The 15,937-nt window shown below is 43.4% G+C and overlaps 1 protein-coding gene across 4 annotated transcripts in view; it reads right to left on the bottom strand.

The window, feature by feature from the left end:
• Nucleotides 1-15,937, bottom strand: part of LOC122557199 (ecto-NOX disulfide-thiol exchanger 2) — a 223,516-nt gene that overhangs the window by 57,662 nt on the left and 149,917 nt on the right. For all 4 annotated transcript variants that reach the window (XM_043704632.2, XM_087992083.1, XM_043704634.2 and 1 more), the window contains one exon: nucleotides 10,609-10,764. In XM_043704632.2, the coding sequence (XP_043560567.2) occupies nucleotides 10,609-10,764 (156 nt within the window). The remainder of the gene's footprint in view (nucleotides 1-10,608; nucleotides 10,765-15,937) is intronic.

Here is a 15,937-nt window from a genome sequence, read left to right as displayed (position 1 = left end):
CTGGTTAAATATATTAGGAATACCATAAGCAGTTTTCAACAAACACCAGAAGAGTATTTTAGCACCAGAAGTACTGCAAAGATTTCGCAGAATGACACCTAGACTCCAAATGCAAAATTTAAGTTGATAGATTACATAAACTATAGTTGCCTAAAATTTTATATAACCATAAGAAATAGAATCAGGAGTTTGGGCCCTGGAGCCTGCTCTGCCATTCAGTAGGATTAGGACTACCCCTTTTCCTTTTTGACGAGGTTCACAATTTGTCATCATCCACGTTTCCCTAATCTTGCCTATCATTCATTTTCAAACATACATATTGAATCTGATTTCTCATTAACTGGCCTTCAAAGGCTTCTCACATGACACATGGATTTACCCTCAAACAATCTACATTCCCTAGTACTTGCCTAATATTGTCATGGTTAGCCTTCCCTCAATTTAATACCTTCATCAGAAAACCACTCATCCTTATCCACAGTAACTTAAAACTTATGGAAGTATGGTCACAGTTCCCAAAATGATGCCTCACTAAAACTTCAATCAACTGGCTAGGACTCATTTCAGAGGGGAAAGTGAGGACTGAAGATGCTGGAGATCAGAGCTGAAAATGTGTTGCTGGAAAAGCACAGCAGGTCAGGCAGCATCCAAGGAGCAGGAGAATTGGCATTTCGGGCATGAGCCCTTCTTCAGGAATGAGGAAAGTGTGTCCAGCAGGCTAAGATAAAAGGTAGGGAGGAGGGATTTGGGGGAGGGGAAATGAGGAAACTGGAGAAATCTGAGTTCATCCCTTGTGGTTGGAGGGTTCCTAGGCGGAAGATGAGGCGCTCTTCCTCCAACCATCATGTTGCTATGGTCTGGTGATGGAGGAGTCCACGGAACTTCATGTCCTTGGTGGAGTGGGAGGGGGAGTTGAAGTGTTGAGCCACGGGGTGGTTGGGTTGGTTGGTCCGGGTGTCCCAGAGGTGTTCTCTGAAACATTCTGCAAGTAGGCCGCCTGTCTCCCCGATATAGAGGAGGCCACAACGGGTGCAGCGGATGCAGTAAATGATGTGTGTGGAGGTACAGGTGAATTTGTGGCGGATATGGAAGGATCCCTTGGGGCCTTGGAGGGAAGTATGGGGAGAGGTGTGGGCACAAGTTTTGCATTTCTTTCAGTTGCAGGGGAAGGTGCTGGGAGTGGAGGTTGGGTTGGTGGAGGGTGTGGACCTGACGAGGGAGTCACGGAGGGAGTGGTCTTTTCGGAACGCTGATAGGGGAGGGGAGGGAAATATATGCCTGGTGGTGGGGTCAGTTTGGAGGTGGCGGAAATGACGACGGATGACACTGTGTATATGGAGGTTGGTGGAGTGGTAGGTGAGGACCAGTGGGGTTGTGTCTTGGTGGCGATTGGAGGGGCGGGGCTCAAGGGCGGAGGAGCGGGAAGTGGAGGAGATGCGGTTGAGGGCATCATCGATCACGTCTGGGAGAAATTGCGATCTTTGAAGAAGGAGGCCATCTGGGTTGTACGGTATTGGAACTGGTCCTCCTGGGAGCAGATGCGGCGGAGACGAAGGAATTGGAAATATGGGATGGCGTTTTTACAGGGGGCAGGGTGGGAGGAGGTGTAGTCTAGGTAGCTGTGGGAGTCGGTCGGTTTATAGTAAATGTCCGTGTTGATTCGGTCGCCTGAGATAGAAATGGAAAGGTCTAAGAAGGGAAGGGAGGAGTCTGAGACGGTCCAGGTGAATCTGAGGTTGAAGGTGTTGGTAAAGTGGATGAACTGTTTAACCTCCTTGTGGGAGCACGAGGCAGCGCCAATACAGTCATCGATGTAGCGGAGGAAAAGGGGGGGGGGGTCGTGCCACTGTAGCTGCAGAAGATGGACTGTCCCACATATCCTACAAAGAGGCAGGCATAGCTGGGGGCCATGCGGGTGCCCATGGCTACTCCTTTGGTTTGGAGGAAGTGGGAGGATTTGAAAGAGAAGTTGTTCAGGGTGAGGACCAGTTCAGTCAGGAGGGTGTCAGTGGAAGGGTACTGGTTGGTACGGCGGGAAAGGAAGAAGCAGAGGGCTTTGAGTCCTTCGTGATGGGGGATGGAGGTGTACAGGGACTGGATGTCCATGGTGAAGATAAGGCGTTGGGACCGGGGAAGCGAAAATCATGGAGGAGGTGGAGGGCGTGGGTGGTGTCCAGAACGTAGGTGGGGAGTTTTTGGACTAAGGAGGACAGGACCGTGTCGAGGTATGCAGAGATGAGTTTGGTGGGGCAGGAGCAGGCTGAGACAATGGGTCGGCCGGGGCAGTCAGGTTTGTGGATTTTGGGCAGGTGGTAGAAACGGGCGGTGTGGGGTTGTGGGACTATGAGATTGGAGGCAGTGGATGGGAGATCCCCTAAGGTGATGAGGTTATGCTGGGACTGGGACTCATTTCATAATACCAGGTCTAGTATGGTCCCTCCCCTGGTTGGACTGTTTATATATTGCTTCAAGAAACCCTCCTGAACACACAACAAACTTCCTCCTGAGCCCCGGGCACTAAAGGAGACCCAATCAACGTAGGGGATGTTAAAATCACCCAACACAACAACTCTTTTTGTTTTATATTCTTCCATAATCTGTTAGTGTATGTGTTCCTCTATCTCACCTTGGCCTTTGTGAGGCCTGCAATACATCTTGGCGGCACGGTGGCACAGTGGTTAGCACTGCTGCCTCACAGCGCCTGAGACCCGGGTTCAATTCCCGCCTCAGGCGACTGACTGTGTGGAGTTTGCACGTTCTCCCCGTGTCTGCGTGGGTTTCCTCCGGGTGCTCCGGTTTCCTCCCACAGTCCAAAAGATGTGCAGGGTCAGGTGAATTGGCCATGCTAAAATTGCCCATAGTGTTAGGTAAGGGGTAAATATAGGGGTATGGGTGGGTTTCGCTTCGGCGGGTCGGTGTGGACTTGTTGGGCCGAAGGGCCTGTTTCCACACTGTAATGTAATCTAATCTCAAAGTGATTGCACTCGCCCTATTCCCGAGCTCTACCCGATAGCTTCGCTGGATGAGCCCTTCAAGGAGTCCTCCACAGTATGGCTTTGCTTTTTTCCCCATTAGTAATGCATCTCCCCCACCTCTTTGACATCCTTCTCTATCTTGCCTGAAACATCTAAATCCTGAAACTGGTAGTCTCATCCCTCTCTCAACCAAGCCTCAGTAATCACTACAACATCATAGGCATTCACTGCAAAAGCTCCTCAGGATAACTCCATTCAGCTGGTGAGTCTGAGGCAAGGATTGGGGAAAGATTAATCAGTATTAGTCAAAACAGCTGAGCCAGTAGCTCTTTTGCTACAGCTAACCATTGAAACCGCCTAAAATATCAAAGAAGTGGAGAGGATAATCTTACTTTCAAACAAAACAGAGCAATAAAAGCTTGAAGAGATAAAGGCAACAGCTGCAGGCAAAGGAGAACTCCGTTCTGAAGGCATTAAGAAGTCAGGCATGAGGTAATGTGGAACACTGGAATGTCCAAAGTGAACTGCATTGATTTGTTGCCACTTCAGCATCTCTAGTGGATAGAAGATTAATATGCAGTTTACTTTGTTATCTTCTGTTTACATTTTGGTCTTCCCACATAAAGTGTATATTTAAAATGCCAAAAAATTCTCTCTCCTGTCTAAAAAATAACTGTTTTTCTTTGGCAAGCTCTGCATAAAGCATTGACCTGAGCCATTATACACTGCCTCTCTGAATCATGCATAATATGTTAGAAATCCCAAAATCTGCCTTCAAATATTAATACAACTATTTGTGGGCGGCACAGTGGTTAGCAGTGCTGCTTCACAGCACCAGAGACCTGGGTTCAATTCCCCACTCAGGCGACTGACTGTGTGGAGTTTGCACATTCTCCCCGTGTCTGCGTGGGTTTCCTCCGGGTGCTCCGGTTTCCTCCCACAGTCCAAAGATGTGCAGGTCAGGTGAATTGGCCATGCTAAATTGCCCGTAGTGTTAGGTGAAAGGGGTAAATGTAGGGTGGGTTGCGCTTCGGCGGGTCGGTGTGGACTTATTTGGCCGAAGGGCCTGTTTCCACACTAAGTAATCTAATAAAAATGGCTGTTAAACAGGCGAGAAAAGGTAATCAGAAATTAAGGAATTAGTAACAAGATAAAATAATTTTCAGACTCCTACAATCCATTTGTAGAGCTTTGTGGAGGCCATATGTCACAGTAACACTAAATCAAGATTGTTAATGTATGGTGCTGTATGAGGAAATGGGTTCAAATTCAGGAAATTTGCCATTAACATTCAATACAGTGATGGTCAGAATTAAGTAAGTAAGCTTTTCTCAGACTGTGAAAAAGTATCAGCAGAACAGTGCAAAATTTCTAGCAATTCAAAGTGTAGTAAAACTCTGATTTGGTTATTTGCCAGAACTGTTACAATTGAGTAATGGCATATACTATTATACAAATGTAAAGCAAATTCCAACCTATTGTATTGTATTGCTCCTTAATTACTGCAGCTACTGGGAAAAGGATCTATTAATGCATTAAAAAAATAACATCTGTGCCATCACATCATAAATTTACATTATAATACCAGGAATTAGAACTGGATCGCTATATTCGTATGATTATGTCTTTACTTAAAATGATTTACTTTTCACTCACTAGAAATTAACAACAAATTTATTTAATAGCCACAGCAAATATTAAAATACAAAGATGAAAACTTCCAAGAAATGTCCAAGACTGCTTCAAACGTATTTGTGCAGCCAATATTTTGTATTGCATACCAAAGTTCTTCTATGCTTAAATTCATGTCTGAATGGAATTTAGAAAGAAGCCTTGCTATTTTTTTTTATCAACTAACTCCAATCGTGGACAGAAATCAATTTACAGACATATACAGATTTTAAGTGCATGGTTTCACTGTCAGATATTTGCCAATCACAGTCTTGCCTTAAATTCTGAATTGTACAAGTCACAGTAAATTCATTTCTAAACAAGTCTGGAAAAATGCATTCTAATCTCATGTCACATTACAATACTCCCAAAACGGCAAGTCAATTTACTTTACCCAAAATGGTGAATGCAAAAGTTCTAATGAATGAAGAATTAACAGTGACTTAGGTGTAAAAATGTTTCTGCAACATTTCACAGTTTTTTTTCCTCTTCCACTATGATACCATTCTGCAGATAAAAGCAGCCTTTAGTACCTCATTTAAATAGCTATTTTACAAGTTGTTAAATTAGACAGTGAATGTTGGCAGGTTGTGCACCCAGAGGCTTTCATAGCTAAGGTCTATGCAAAATACATCAGGGCTCATTGAATAGCTATTAGGATTAGGTACGTTATACCCAATTCAATTTCTCTACCAGATGAGTTTGGATCAACTGCGGTAATTAATTGTTGATAGTCGGCAATCAACTAACTCAGCATAGGGCAAACTTCCAGTCTGTTGATTAACATTTGCTTACTGAATCAGGCAACTTGATTAGTAGCTATTCAAAAACATTTTTCATGTGAATTCCAACAATTATCAAACTGGTTAAAAATAACAAAAGGAAATGTACAATCATTTTAGTTTCATTGATGCAAAATTTTTGATCTTTGTAAAAAACATCTAAGTTTTCTAACAGACTCCTTTTTCTATATCAATGACGTCTGCATTTATTATGCAGACTTTACAAATTATTTTATTTTTCATAATGAAAAGATAAAGTGGTCATAGGATCATAGAGCTGCTCTCTCATTACAGTGAGACAACTAGTGGTAGCTTAACATAAGGGTCACCACACGAGGTGAGAGGTGAGGTTGAAGAGAATCCTTCATAGTAACCTCAGTCGGTGCTGGAATTGAACCCATTCCATTGGCATCACTCTCTATGGCAAACCAGCTATCCAGCCAACTGAGCTAATTGACACTAAACCAACTTTTTCAGACCGATCAAACTATTAAAAATAAAAGGTCAACTTAAATTATCAAACATCTGGCCCAAGTGCAAGTACAACAAATTGAGCCAAACAGACATTTAATATGAAATAATAAGTAAAATCATATGGCTTGAAAGATGCCAATTGCCAATGCAAAAACATTCAATATTATGAAAAAGTTCATCTGTTTCAAATTGTATCCAGGGCAGTAAAAATATAGGTTAATTCAAATTAAAAATAATCTATTCCTGGTACAGGCAATAAACCATAATCCGATCAGAAAATATGTTGTCAATTTTCTACTATTCTTTTCTACTTTGAAATTGCAAAATTTGCATCATATTTGATAAATCTGTGCTCTGCATCAACGTGCCATGGGAAACAGATTTAGATTGCAAAATACATTTTGTATGCTTCAGAGCCTGAGAGGGCAATCATTCATCCTTTATGGTTGGATACAGGTTTAATATATGTACCTTCCAATGCCAAGCAGAAAAATATTAACTAATAAGCTAACAGTTGCTTAATAACTCCCAAAGGCCTAGCGAACAATTAAATGTATAAGCAAGAAAAAGGTTTTAAACTCTACATCAGTAATTGGAACAAAGTTATTTTTGAATGTTTAAAAATAAATTTCATTCAGTTAAAGACACAAGTTTCCACCCAATATGTACAGTAAATCTCTAGAGACTAAATTATAGGTAGTCTGTTTTAGCTTGTAATTATTTAAGATTCCAAATACCATGCTAATTTAGTGAAAATACTTTGCTCTACTTTAGAAGAAAAAGTAGAATGTCCAACAGTGGTCACACCAAAGCAGCATCTGTAATATTACTTAGATAATACAAAATCTAATGCAAAACCACAGTTGCAACTTGTTTGCTTGGCAGAAAAAAACAGAACAAACCAGTTTCTCAAATATCTTCACACTAACTTTCACAAAATAATAATGCAGAAGATATCCTTCATGTACCTGCTCTCCAGGTACAGTAAATTTCACTACTACAGCTTTGGAAAGGATTCACAAATTTTCTAATAATAAAGTGACGTTTTGGTCAATCATTTTCTGAAGACCTTTTTAGTACTATTTTATCATACATCCTAAGCCAGTGCACTGAAAACACGTTGAAATAACTCAAATGAAACACAGAACATGTCATGTGCTTTGCATCTTCAGAAGATTTACATGAATCTCATTACAATATTGTTTTTTAAAGGTACCAGGGATTAGTAATACTGGGAAACTCATTTGAACATTGCTTTTAAAACATAGAACAGTACAGCACAGTAACATTGCCTTCGATGATGTACTGAACATGATGGTCAAGTTAAACTAATCCTTTCTACCTGCCCACAATCCATATCCCTTCAATCCTTGCTTATTTATGGGCTTATCGAAAAGCCCCTTAAATACTCCTCTTGTATGTGCCACTACCACTACCCCTGGTAGCACATTCCACTTAACACTCAAAAGATTTGCCCTCACATCTCCTTTGAACTTTCTCCCTCTCATCTTAAATGCATGCCCTCTAGTGTTAGATATTTCAACTCCGGCAAAAACATTCTGACTGTCAACCCTGTCTATGCATCTCCTATCATGTTCCTCTGCCTCTGCCACTCCAGAGAAAACAACCCTAGTTTGTATGGCGGAGAGGCTATATATCTTCTAATCCAGGCGGCATCCTAGTAAACATCTTCTGCATTCTCTCCAAAGCCTCCACATCTTCCTGAACTGTGGCGACCAGAATTCAATGCAATACCATAAGTGCCTAACCAAACTTTTACGAAGCTGCGACATCACTTTCTAACTCTACAATGCCCCGACCAAGAAAGGCAAGCATGACATATGCCTTCCTTACCTGTAACCATTTTCAGGAAGCTAAGGTCTAGGACCCCAACATCCCTCTGTACATCAATGCTGTTCAGGATCCTGCCACTAACTGTATACTTTCCCTTAACATTTGATCTCCCAAAGTGCAACATAAACTCAGTCTGCCATTTCACAGCCCATATCTGAACTGATCTTGCTGTATCCTTTGACAACATTCTACACTATCTACAATTTCCCCAATCTTTGTATTGCCTGCAAACATACTAATCCACCATCTACATTTTAATCCAAGTCATTTATATAAATTACAAACAGCAGAGGTCCCAGTACAGATCCCTGCAGAGCACCACTGGTCATGGATCTCCAGCCAGAAGAACACCCATCCACAACTATCATCTGTCTTCTATGAGCAAGCCAATTCTGAATCCCAATGGCCAAGTCACCATGCATCTTAATCTTCTCAATGAGCCTACCATGAAGGATCTTGACTTCCTAAAATTCTTGCCTTTCCAAAATTCATGTAAACAACATTTACTGCTCTACTCTCACTGATCACTTTCATCACCTCTACACGAAAAAGAAATCGATCAAGTTAGTAAGATATGATCTGCCCTGGATAAAGCCATGCTGACTGGCTCTATTTAGGCCATGGTTTTCCAAATGCACATAAATCTCATGCTTAACAAATCTCTCCAATTGTTTCCTAACCACCGACAAGAGAATCACCAGGCTACAATTTCCTGGATTATCCCAATTGCCCTTCTTGAACAGAGGAATAAAATTAGCTACTCACCAGTCCTCGGACCTCTTCTTTGCTAGAGAGGATATAAAGATCTTGGTCAAGGCTGCAGCAATCTCTTCGCCTCTCTCAATAAGCTGGGATCGATCCCATTGAGCCCTGGGATCTTAACCAACTTAATGCTCTTCAAGAGATCCAACACCAATTCATTCTTGATCTCAAAATGCCCTAACATATTGGCATGCCCCACACTAATCTCACTATCCCCCATGTCCTTCTCCTTAGTATTACTGACTCAAAGTTCTCATTTAGGGTCTCACCCATAACCGCTACCTCCAAGCATAAGTTCTTTCCTTTAGCCTTGAGTCCTATCCTCTCCCTAGTTATCATCTTGCTTTTAATGTCTGTATTAAGTGCCTGGGGATTTTCTTTAACACTACTTGTCAAGGATATTTAATGATCTCTCCTTATTCTCCTAATTTCCTCCGTGAGATCTTTCCTGCTTTCTCTATATTCCTCATTGTCCCCGTGCTATGTCAGCTTTCTAAACTTTACAAATGTTTCCTTTTTCTTTTTGACTAAATTCACATTCTCCCTCATCATCCAAGGGTCCCATACCTTGTATCACTGTCCTTCCTCCTTACTGGAACATGCTGGTTCTAAACTCTGATCATTAGGCATTTAAAGACCTCCCACACGTCAAATGTGAACTTGCCCGATAACATCTGCTCCCAATTAGCTCTCCCTAACTCATTCCCAATACTGACAGTATTTCTCTTTCCCCAACTTAGTATCTTCTCGCAATGTCCTGACGTATCCTTGTTCATAGCTATCTTAAAACTTGTGAAGTTGTGATCACTATTTCCAAAATGCTCTCCCATTGTAAGGTCAGTCACATGGCCAGGCTCATTTCCCAATACAAAGGCAGCATTGCTCCTCCTCTAGTTGGACTATCCACATATTGTTTCAAGAAACCCTCTTGGATGCACCGAACAAATTCTGTCCCATCTATGCCTCTTGCTCTAACAAAGTCCCAGTCAATATTAGGGAAGACAAAGCCACCCACTCTATGACAACCCCATTGTTTTTGCATCTTTCCATAACCTTGTAAGAGTATCTGACACTCTTAGGTTAAATGCAATGAGTAACTATTTGTTACATTAGTCACTGTTGAGAAAATCAGAAGTGATGGTATGTCATCCATTTGAACAGAAACATATCACACTCTCACCCGGGTGGACGAGGTTCATTGAATAACAACTTTTATCAGACCAAAGTGAAAGAAATGTCTCAACTGCAGATCAATTTTCGGAACTTTACGTGCAGCCAGATTGAAAGTCACTTGAAATATATCCAAACATTTCTCTTACGCATCCACATTGACAAAAGTTTTGATGTCCTAATAAACTGAATTGAGTGTGGTCAAAGTGAAGGAATGTCAGAAACTTTCCCTTTCATCCAAATGGGTTAGTTTCAGATCTAGTTTCAAATAAATGTCATTTGACATTCACAGAACATTTTTACAGAAAACATATTTGTACAAAGGAAGAAGGAAAGTTTTAATTGGCTGAATAATATTAAAATTCTTACTAAGTACATAATTACCTTTCATGTTTTTCAATCAAAGATTCTGGTGAAGATGATAACAGTGGTATTAATATAGACATAAGAGAACTCCATAAACTAGTAAACTCAGTTGGGTTCAACATGACGTATGAAAAAACCCACAAAATAATAATTAAAATATGCAAGTTAAGTTGAACTACAGCATTAATATTTCAGTCAAAAGTTTGACTAAACATTGTTGTCGCAAACTATTCAATTGGTGGTGTCCTAATTTTCTTAGCACAATCTGAAAATTTGATCAATTAATAGCAACATTCTGAATTATGACAACTTTACATTTGAACAGTTTGTCCTCAAAGGAAACACAGTTGCAAGTACATTTAATGAAATTTATTCAGTGCAATGAAGGTGTTGGTTGCTGAAAAATTTAGAAGTGATCAGCTGAACATTGTCTCTTGATGAATTCACCATGAAAAAAATAAAGAAGCTAATTGTGTGCAAGGTAGAGTAATTCATGAAAAATACAACAAGTTTCTTTTAATGATTTGTTACTTCACTGCCACTCCATCACTTACTTGGATTTGGAGGAAAAAGTGTACAGCTTTTACAATGAATGATCTCCTTTACTACAAGCATGTTTTGACGAACTGTTGGTGGAACAATGCCCAATCCAGGCATCATTGGGTTAATGGGTGCAATCCCAGTCATCATACTAAGGCCTCGGTCAAACTCTGTAAAACGGACAGAGAAACAAAAATCAGGCTAACAACTTTCATAAACATTTAATTTTGACTCAGCAGAAACAATAATTTAAGTTTTATATGTCTGTCTTCGGCTTCAATTTACGTTTGAATTAAAATCCTTGTACTCGGACTTTGGAGAAGATGTGTAGCTGAGGTTGTAAATTTGCTTGCTGAGCTGGTAGATATGTTCTCAGATGTTTCATCATCATACTAGGTAACATCAGTGAGCCTCCAGTGAAGCATTGGTGTTCTGTCCCGCTTGCTATTTATCTGTCTTGGTTATCATTTCTGGTTCTGTTTCTGAGAGGTTGGTAAATGGAGTCCGAGTCTATATGCTTGTTAATGGAGTTCCAGTTTGAATGCCAGACCAAGGAATTCTCAAGCGTGTCTGTTTAGCCTGTTCCAGGATGAATGAATTGTCACAGTCAAACTGGTGTCCCTCTTGGTCTGTGTGTATGGATATCAGTGATAGGTGGTCATGTCCTTTGGTGGCTAGTTGGTGCTCATGTATCCTGGTGGCTCAGTTTCCTATCATTTTGTCCAATGTAATGTTTGTTGCAGTCCTTGCAGGATATTTTGTATATGTATATTTTGTATGTCTGGTTGTTGGTACGGGATCCTTTAAACTCATTCGGAGCTGTTCCAACACCCACAAACTGAGCTGCATCAGGACATTATTTAAACAAGCCACAACACACTGCAGCACCCAGGAACTACAAGGAGCTGAGGAAAAACACCTCTACAAGCATATTCAGGAACAACGGGTACCTGATAAGCACAGTCTGCTGATTCATCCACAACAGACCTAACAAGAAGATACAACATGCCCAGAGACTCTAGCCACTCTGAGGTGACAACCAGACTACTCCAGCCCCTCAGCATCATGGTAGGCCACAAACCTACCACCACACTGAAAAAGCTTCAGGTGAATTTAAAGGATCCCATACCAACAATCAGCAGAACGAACGTCATATACAAAATATCCTGCAAGGACTGCAATGAACATTACATTGGACAAACTAATAGGAAGCTGGGCCACCAGGGTACATGAGCACCAACTGGTCACCAGGATACATGAGCACCAATTAGCCACCAAAGGACCTGACAACCTACCACTGATATCCATACACACAGACCAAGAGGGACACCAGTTTGACTGGGTGTGGTGAAAGGGTTAAAATTGTGTCCCAATACATGCGTGAATCTAACCGAAAATGGAAGGTGTCGCTTGGTCCCGTGTGAATCTTGTTATACACCTTCCCGTGTGAATCTTCTTATCTGTATGTAACCAGAATGGAATGTGTTTTTTAGCCTTGCTCTGCTGTTCACATGAATGTTTATATCTGGAAAAGAGTATATCAGCTGGAGAAGTCTCCAGTTCGGTAGAGTCTGCTCCGGGGTTACGTTTAACCGCCGAGCGTGGGTTGTTGGCAACCGCTCTACGAGAACTGACGGCTCCCAGTTTTGGTAACATGTAGAGTGAGTATAAGCCAGACCCGTTGTAAGTACGAGACTGGTTGTGGTGACACTGCGGGGAATAAAACACTTATATTCTAGCAGACTCGCCTCTTGGCTGTTTGTTCTGTGTCAGACTACTTTCCTGCGAGCCTGGTCCTTGACCTTGAGAATTTTTAAAAACATTTTGGCGTAGCCGGCAGGATCAATCGCAATTGAGGAAAGATTTTGATACAGAACAATGTTTTGGAAAAAGGCTAAGAAACCAGAGGAACAAACTGTGGAGGTCCCGACCGTCCCGGGATGGCATGGGCCGTGGCATGGCGTGGCAGTTTGTTTGAGAAATGGTGGGGGGCGACCGGAGGACTGGGAGGCCGAGGGCGTAGGAACCCCAGGGTCGCTGCTGTCCACCCTTGAGAGGATCCCAGTCCTGCCGAAGAACCCATTGCCTGGGGTACAGCGGAGGATGTGGGCCTGTGCGGCGGCTTGTAGACAACAGTCAGACAAGCGCCAAAAAGCTGAAGCAGAATTAGCCCTCCTGAAACATGAGCAGGGACTCAGTTTGGGAGATGCCTCTATGTTGAGGCAGGAAATTATGAAGTTAAAAGCTGAATTGACAGCATTAACTGAACTAGCAGGACGAACTATTATGTATCTGTCTGCTAAGAAACGGAAAGAGAAAAGGAAGGTCCCTCGAACCCCGGACCCGGTACAAGTACGGGCGTTTGTAGCCCAGTTAAATAACGGGGATCGGTGGGATATCGATCATTGGGATGGGAACATTTGGGGAGATTTAGATGATCAGTACGAAGAGGACCCACCCGTACTCCAAGCTAAACCAGTGGTTAGGAGAAAGCAGGTTCAGAGACGTCTCCCAGTGCAACGGGAGGTAATGTTAGATGAGAAAGGAAACCCTATACGGAATGAACAAGGGGAGGCAATTATGCATGAATTACCGCGGGCTCAGCCTCCCGCAGAATTCTCTGAATTAACGGAAGACTTCACTACCGATGAGGTGCTGTTTATCACCCAGAAAACCCGACGTAATCCTGGGGAGCCGTTAGAGCTATGGCTAATTCGGCTCCTCGAGGAAGGGGGGCAACAAGTGCAGGTAGACTATCAGGATGCTCCCAAGTTTGGTGGATTAGCAAAGGATGCTGCCATAGACCTGGGGTACCGCAACCAAGCCAAGGATATGGTAATAGATCGCAGTATGGGGACCCTATTTGGGATGTATGCCAGGGCAGTGGCCGAACAGTATTCCTTCCCGTCCGATTGGCCCCCCTTGGAAGGAACTTGGACAACGATTAAGGAAGGGGTTCAGAGGCTAACCCGTTTGTGTGTGCGGGATGCCCTGTTGCTGGGAGTGCTGGACGAGGTAGATAACACAAATGTTAGTAGACAGACTAGAGACCACCTAGTGAAGACTGCCCCCCCCCATTATAAACCACTGTTATTAACCATAATGTTGAGTGGACGGGGAGAAACCCTAGGAGATGCCCGTAGTATGATGAGGGAGATGGGTGGTTTGGGGGATTGGGGACCCACAACCCGTGCTTCTCAGGGGGGCACGGAGGGGCGTCGCCCTGAGGCTCGGGCAGGGGGAAAAGTAAACCCTAATCAAGGAAGTAACCAAGGCCCCTCACGGCGTGCTTTGTGGCAAGCTTTGATACGGGCGCAGGTCCCAGCATCGGAGATTGATGGCCTACCTACACCGGAATTAAAAGACTTATGCAGACGAAAGGGACTGAAGGTGTCCCGGGTAGAGACGGAGTCCCGACCCACTATGGAAGACCTAGTGGAATTACTAACACAAAAATGTCAGACACGGGGTCCGGTTGTTAATGAGCCTCGAAGGGGTAGAACTTCCACTTCCCAGCGGTGGGAATCCTCGGAGGACGAGGAGGAGGAGGAGGTACGGCCTCCCCTCCGAGAGTGTTATAAAGTGGATAGGCGTGGCCGGAAACCTAGTAAGAAAGGCAAGAACAAAGAAGGGCGAGGCAAACGTCTTTACCCAGTGCTGTCTGGGGAAGATGAATGGGAGGAACAATAGGAATCGGGCCAAGCCCCAAGGGTTTGCCCACGAACGAGCCAATGGTCAGCAGACGACATTCGACCTCATGTATCATTGACTATCTATTGGCGCAAATCCGTCCAAACCGTTATGGCTCTAGTGGACACAGGGGCGGAGGCCACCTTAATCTATGGGACGCCCCATAAGTTTAAAGGAACCCCAGTCACGCTGGTTGGGCTGGGAGGTAATCTGATTGAAGGAAAAACAGTACAATTGCCCCTAAAGATAGGTACAATGCCCATTAAAACTTATTCAATTATCATTACACCGGTTAGAGAATGGATCCTGGGAATGGACATTCTGGCCGGTTTAACACTTCACCTCCAACAAGGGAAGTTTGAATTTGGAATCACGAAAATGGCTTTGCGCTGTAGGACGGTGTTAGTGGGAAAGGTTAAAATGGACCCCTTCCCCATCCCGATCGCCGATCGCGTAATAAGTCTTAGACAGTATAGGATTCCCGGCGGACATAAAGAAATATCCGCCACAATTAAGGATTATTTGGAAGCGGGAGTGCTTAGGACATGCACCACGGCGTGGAATAACCCCTTATGGCCCGTACATAAAGCCGATGGGTCATGGCGGATGACGGTAGATTATCGGCAACTAAACCGTCACACTCCGGCCTTGACGGCAGCGGTCCCGGATGCCGTCACTATTATAGGACGAATCCAACATCATCCAGGGGTGTGGTACGGAGTAATTGATTTGGCTAATGCCTTCTTCACAATTCCTATTCCCGAAGATAGGCAGGAACAGTTCGCATTCACTTGGGAGGGTAGACAATTCACGTTCACACGACTGCCCCAAGGATATCTGCATAGCCCTACTATCTGCCACCGGATAGTTGCAGAACACTTGGCTGCCTTTAAAGTGCCTGACGAAGTGATGATCTCGCACTATATTGACGATATGATGATACAGGGGACAAGTCAGAAGCAGGTTCAGGAATTGCTGGACCAACTGGTCCAACATATGCGAGGATATGGGTGGGAGATCAACCCAGCCAAAATCCAGGGTCCCTCACAAACGGTAAAATTCTTAGGAATCGTGTGGAACAAGGGGGAAAGGGAAATCACTGCGAAAGCTAAAAATAAGATTCAGGTCTTTGCCGTCCCTCACACCCAGAAGGACGTGCAGCAATTTATTGGGTTATTTGGATTTTGGATACAGCATATTCCCCATTTAGGACAAATTTTAAAACCTTTGTATCGAGTTACGAGGAAAAAGGCAGCGTTCGAATGGACGGAGGTCCATCAAACTGCATTTGAAATGGCCAAGCAAGCGATACAGCAAGCTGTATCCTTGGGAAAGATACAGTCAGGACCTGTAGAACTGCAAGTCTCAGCACAGGGGGATTATGCCAATTGGAGCTTATGGCAAAAACAGGAAAGAACCCGTAAGCCACTGGGATTTTGGTCCCGAAAATTACCCCCGGCAGGGGAACGGTATACCCCCTTTGAGAAACAGTTATTAGCATGCTACTGGGGCTTGGTGGAAACCGAAGCCCTGACCATTGGACATGAAGTGATCATGAGAACAGCTATCCCTATTCTTCCGTGGGTACTTAGTGACCCCACTACCCACCGAATAGGAACTGCCCAAGAGAGCAGCATCATTAAATGGAAATGG

The sequence above is a fragment of the Chiloscyllium plagiosum genome, unplaced genomic scaffold (assembly GCF_037043375.1).
Source record: "Chiloscyllium plagiosum isolate Xiang-an unplaced genomic scaffold, Cpla_swu_hap1 HiC_scaffold_11, whole genome shotgun sequence".
Taxonomy (NCBI): Eukaryota; Metazoa; Chordata; class Chondrichthyes; order Orectolobiformes; family Hemiscylliidae; genus Chiloscyllium; species Chiloscyllium plagiosum.
Note: the sequence above shows the minus strand (reverse complement) of the source record. Positions and strands in the feature narration are given on the sequence as shown.